This window comes from Primulina eburnea, chromosome 3, assembly GCF_022965805.1.
Source record: "Primulina eburnea isolate SZY01 chromosome 3, ASM2296580v1, whole genome shotgun sequence".
In the NCBI taxonomy this organism is placed as follows: Eukaryota; Viridiplantae; Streptophyta; class Magnoliopsida; order Lamiales; family Gesneriaceae; genus Primulina; species Primulina eburnea.
This window is the reverse complement of record NC_133103.1, coordinates 39,737,304-39,743,310: the sequence shown is the minus strand read 5'-3', so window position 1 is coordinate 39,743,310 and position 6,007 is coordinate 39,737,304. Positions and strand designations below refer to the sequence as shown.

At 38.8% G+C, this 6,007-nt stretch overlaps 1 protein-coding gene across 1 annotated transcript; it reads right to left on the bottom strand.

Annotated features, from left to right (window-relative positions):
• Positions 1-2,793: 2,793 nt before the first annotated feature.
• LOC140827352 (uncharacterized) lies at positions 2,794-3,702 on the bottom strand. Its single transcript, XM_073190003.1, has 2 exons — positions 3,391-3,702; positions 2,794-3,045 (listed from the first exon to the last, which is right to left on the bottom strand). Exons 1-2 carry the CDS (start codon positions 3,700-3,702, stop codon positions 2,794-2,796), a joined length of 564 nt encoding a protein of 187 aa, XP_073046104.1.
• Positions 3,703-6,007: the final 2,305 nt, after the last annotated feature.

Below are 6,007 nucleotides of genomic sequence, written 5' to 3'. Positions count from 1 at the left end.
ATCAATTAATTATCACAATAATTAATTGATCCAATATTATATATCTTGATCCAATCACTAACCGACACGATTATAAACTAAATTAACAAAGTATACAAACACTTTTGTCTACTTTCTAATTAATTTATTTATAACCGAATTTCTTATAAATCACAATTTACTATAAATAATTAAAGTCCAACTTAAATTATTTATTTCATGAGAAAATATTTGCAACCTTTGTAATTTTAAACTTAAGGGCCCAAAAACTCAATTTTTCACCAAAAACATTTTTGGCCCATTTAAAATCACAAATGTGTTGGCCATCCAATGGCCCAACAACTCAAGGCCCATGACACTTTGGTAATCCAAATCACTTTTGGAAACCCTAGTCGTCATCGCCGTCGCCGGATTCCGGCAACAAAAAAAATTTTTTTTTTTTTTTTATTAAACTAGAGGTTTCGGGCAGCCCAAGGGGCTGCCCTTGCTGCCCGTTTCGGGCAGCCCCTCGGGCAGCCCGAGGTGCCCGAAATGGGCAGCAACATGCTGCCGAAATTTTTCTTAAATATGGCCTTGATTTTGGTTGCAAAAAATATCTCAAGCGGTTAGAAAATGATCTCAATATAATATCATGTATTATGCTACACAAAATGATAACCATAGCTCTGATACCACTTGAAAGGGAACGATTTAGGGAGACCGAAAGCACAACGGAAGCATAATTTTATTTTAAAATTTCGGCCCCCTTGCATCTTGTGTAGCAAAATACAACAAACACCAAAAACATGTCATACATAGGGTGTTTAGAAGTTTTACCTATCAATCTTTAAAAGATTGATTGTGGCTCCAACTTTGTTGTTAAACAACAAAGCTCTTGAATGGATGAAGATCTTCAAGCCTCCTCCTTACTCCAAAATTAAGCCCACCACCAACTAGGTAAATCCCTTCTTTTTTTGCACTTGAAAAACAAGAAGATTTTTCAATGAAAAAAAGTATTTTATTCTCCAACAATTTGAAGAACAAAAGAGAGAAAAATGAGGGAGAATTCTAGGTGAATATTTCGGCCAAGTGCATTGCAAGAATGGGGAAGGAAGACTTGTCTTGGATGTCCAAAAAGCAAAAAGCAAAAACACCTTTTTGCATGCCATGCCTTGATATCCCAAAAAGTAGTCTCCAACTCTTGACCTCCCATGCATGCATATTATATAATATGGTTTTTAATCAAATTAAAAACCTTGGACTAAATTTAATTATCTCAAACATATTTGAGACTAATTAAACATTACTTGAATTTACCCAAGTCCCACTAGTTAAATAATTATTTTAATTGAGCTCTACAAGACTTAATATAATTTAATTAATCCAACACTTGAATTAATTTAATTATTTGGACTCTACTAGGTCCACTAGTGTTTAATTAATTCAACACTTGAATTAATTTAATTTAGTCCATAATAATGTTTATGAAAATCACAATTTTCAAATACATTATTCACTTGACCAAATTTTAATCTAGGAACACTTCCATAAATTAAAATTTATATTTCTCTCATAGAAGTCACACTTCTATTTTTCCTTTCGCCTATAAACTCATTTATAAGTCGTTCAACACATTGAACTATTTTCTCCTTTATAGAAATCATACTTCTAATTTTTTCTTACGCTTATAAACTCCTTTATAAGCCGTTCAACACATTGAACTATTTTTCTTCTCATCGGGATTTAGAAAGCTAGTACTTGTGTGGCCCTCAATGGTTCATTGATACAACTAGCCGTGGGTTCACATCTCCATGTGATTCGGACTAAACATGTCCTTATATGAGCATACCCCAATTGCTCCATTCTTACTTATCAACACCTTGATAACAAGAACGTCAGAAGTCAAGTCTGATAGTACCCAACCAATCATGTTAAACGCCTAGCAGCATCGCTTACATGATTCCCTAGGTATCAAATGATAGTGCCTGCAAGAACCATTCTATTATGGTTAGCGTACAGTACGGTCCCTTCAACTCATATATCCCGATCGATTCGACAACCATTGGTTTATCGAGAGTTGTCAATGAATCGATACTATGTGTCATGTCGTAGTTGCATCGATGGTGTAATCTATGAAACACCTTTCATAATTACAACCATAGTCTGGCCAGAGATTTCGATCTACATACACATGATAACACATAGGATATCCATACCCGAAGGTAAGCGGTGAATCCCCGACTACAATGCATCGACTCCTATGTGTTTCGACAGAACACCCAACCTTGCCACCTGATGACCCCATAAGAGTCGGTAAACAAGTCAAAGTGTAATTCTAGCACATAGAGTCTCAATGTTGTCCCGGGTCATAAGGACTAATTCTGTACAACCATAAACTAGGACATTTCCACTCGATAAGTGAGAACCACTTGGAAAGTCCTTTTATGGAGGGTTGTTCAGTGCACTCTACAAGGAGCACCTATCTGCATGTTCGGACATCACAATGTCCCCTACCAATGAAACATGGTACTCACATCGCAGATACTAGTCTCGAACTCGAGCGGCCTATATCCTTCTTAGTGGCGGCTGAATCGACTAGGAACCGTTTAGAATATATAGTATTACAAATATGAGTTTCATGATACTCATCATATGAGCATCTCATATTCTTTCTACTATTTGTATATTCAAGGGCTTTATCTATACAACTAGCATGTGTATACAGATAAAGATGTGCCAAAATAATAATATCAAATATTACTAAAATAAAGATTGCTTATACATAGAGTTTCATTGTGAACACTCGGCCAACACTTGGCTCGACGGGCACCTACTCTAACATTGTTCACTCCAGTTCCCAGGAAAATCTAGAGCACATGCCCTCAGCATGTCCTCGAGGGTCTGAATTGTCCTCTCAGTTTGACCATCAATCTGAGGATGATAGGCTGTGCTGAGAGTGACTTTGGTTCCCATCGCCTTTTGAAAACTTTTCCATAACCTTGATACAAATCTTGGATCTCTTTCAGATAATATACTTGCTGGAACTCCATGTAGTATCACTATGTTTTCCATATACAAGGTGGCTAACTTATCCAAATTATAATTCATCCGTACTGGCAAGAAATGGGCAGACTTGGTCAATCTGTCAACGATTACCCATATTCCATCATGACCTTGTTTTGATTTTGGTAGTCCGACTACAAAATCCATGGAGATATTATCCCACTTCCATGTTGGTATCTCCAAGGGCTGTAAAAGTCCTCCAGGCCGTTGATGCTCTGCCTTGACTTGTTGACAGGTGAGGCACTTGGAAACAAAGACAGCCACGTCTTTCTTCATTCCGTTCCACCAGTAATTATTTTTTAAGTCTCTGTACATTTTAGTACTCCCTAGATGTATAGAAAATCTCGATTTATGTGCCTCGGCCATTACTTTTTCTCGAATATCATCGACGTTTGGCACATACAATCGTCCTTTCATCCAGAGTATTCCATTTTCATCAATTTGATATTCTGGAGCTTTTCCTTCTTGGACTTGTTCTTTAACTTTAAGGATGGAGGTGTCTTGACTCTGCTTCAATTTGATGTCCTCTCGGAGACCTGGTTGTACCGATAATGAAGATAAGTTTACCTTCTCAGGGTTCCTTCGGCTCAAAGCATCTGCCACCTTATTTGCCTTACCCGGATGATAATTGATTGACAGATCATAGTCCTTGAGAAGTTCCATCCACCATCTTTGCCTCATATTTAATTCCTTTTGAGTGAAAATGTAATGCCCGGAAATTTAATCCGAGTAATCTGTAATTATGGATTTATAATTTGATATGATTACGAAAGGATTAATCAGGACACGAAATAAGAGTTCATATAACTTGTGTAAGTTTTGGACAGAAGTAGTGGCGCCCGAGCGGTAGATTACGACCGCCCGAGCGCCAATGTTCAGTAGGAAAATGCTTCGGGCAGAGACTGTGGCGCCCGGGCGGTAGTTTTTGACCGCCCGAGCGCCAATGTGCAACAAGGAAAGGAGTTGGACAGAAACTGCCGCGCTCGAGCGGTAGTTTATTACCGCCCGAGCGCCGACCGAAATATGTAAAATGATGCCACGTTTCTTCAACCGAACCATTTGATATATATATACGTAAATCCCTCATAATTTAGAAAAAGAAAAGAAAGAATCGGAAAAAGGGTTCTGGTATATTTGTGGAAAATCCTTACGCCTTTTCTGAGAAATCCGTCCGTCTGAATTGTAATCCGACTTCAGTACTGTAATCCTATCGACGTAGGCTACACTTTGACGTAAGTTTTGCTACGTTTTGACATGCTTTGAAATTATGCTATTTTCAGAATTGAATAGGATTCATATATGATGTTCTTGACATGTTAGACATCATAGAATCGAAGTCAGATTAAGAAACAGACTGATTATGGAATTGTTATGAATTTTCTGGAGTATATTGATTTATACTGGACAGATTTGAATTGTGACGGGATTACGGATTGTATGGGATATGGGTTATGGATTGTAACTGTTATCTGGTGATATGGTATTGACGGAGATACTGAGATTGTACCATTATACCGTTGATTTTGAATTAAATCCAGATTGATCAAATTGTTATGGAATTGACTAGTATATTGATATGAGATTATTGATATTGTCAGTACCAGACAGATTGTGAGTTCAGGACTTCGACTGAGCCAGAAACCGACAAAGGAAAGGTATAAGTCAATGTTGTATTGGGAGATGGACTTGAGTCGGTATGGACTTGGGTTTCCCTAAATCACATACTTTACTTTAGTGCATTGATATTTGCATTGATTTGATTAATATACTTGTTCTCTTGATATCTAGACAACAGGTATTGGTCGAACTGTCTTGTGACACACCGTGCCGGATAGTGGTGGTATCGTCACAGCACATTGCACGATGCCACAAGATAGGATGCTAGCGATAGAGCTACAGTCCTTGACGGTTAGGTCAGGACACTGGATGTTTGGTTATATCGAGTAATGGAATCTATTACGGAATTCGATATAGGAACACCATATTTGGTTATATCGAGTAAAGGGTATTGGAATTCTTCTATTACGGAATTCGATATAGGAATACCGGGGCACTGGTTATATCGAGTAATAGAGATTATGGTTCCATCCTTTACGGAATTCGATATAGGAATACCACATCTGGAAACCGGGATCCCTAGACTAGGATTGAGTCTAGTCTGAATTGTAGATCTACGAGTATTGTCGACATCATGATATTGATTATGTTTCAGATTTGTTACATATTCTGTTACCTGATTACATGCTTTATATTTGTTTATATGATTGCATGTTTCGTTGATTTATACTGGGATTTATTCTCACCGGAGTTATCCGGCTGTTGTCTTGTCTGTATGTGTACTTGACAACAGGTGGGACAGGATCAGGGTCCAGGAGATGAGGAGAGATCGTGATTAGAGTGGAGGCTCCGGACTTGGATTGTAGATAGGGTTGGTGTAGTAGCCCGAATTCCAAATTGGGTAATTAACGGATTAATGTGTAATTTTTGACCGTGGTCATGATCGGACGGACCGAAGATGGTTCGGTAGCACCGAAGCGTTCGGACGATCCGAAGTGGGTTCGGTGGATCCGATCATGAGGTGTCAAGAGTTGATCGACACGTCAGTTTGCATGCAAGTTCGGATGATCCGAAGTGTAGGTTCGGTGGATCCGATCATGAGGTGTCAAGAGCCGATGGACACGTGGGAGTTCGGACGTTCCGAAGTGGGTTCGGTGGATCCGAACATAGCCTATAAATAGTGCTCGGATTTCCTCATTTTGGATGGTCAATTCTTGAAGTTGTGTCTCATTTTGAGAGGTTTGGAAGGTTTCTAGGGTTAGTTTGTCGGTCGAGCGTTAGCCAAGAGCTGCCAGGATTAGTAGCGTAGTGACGCCTGAGTTACGAGGCAATCGACATCAAAGGGCTGTCGACGGACGAAGGTAAACCCTAAACCTTTGGTAGTACTGGTTTTGCTAGTCGAGCATGGTAGTATTGTTCATTGGGTATG

What these genes read in the sequence shown, in the direction of transcription:
- LOC140827352 (XM_073190003.1), bottom strand. Translation starts at nt 3,702, where the DNA reads ATGAGGCAAAGATGGTGGATGGAACTTCTCAAGGACTATGATCTGTCA. An exon ending in TCGATGATATTCGAGAAAAA is followed by an intron (nt 3,046 to 3,390) that starts GTAATGGCCGAG and finishes AATTTGGATAAG; the next exon opens with TTAGCCACCTTGTATATGGA.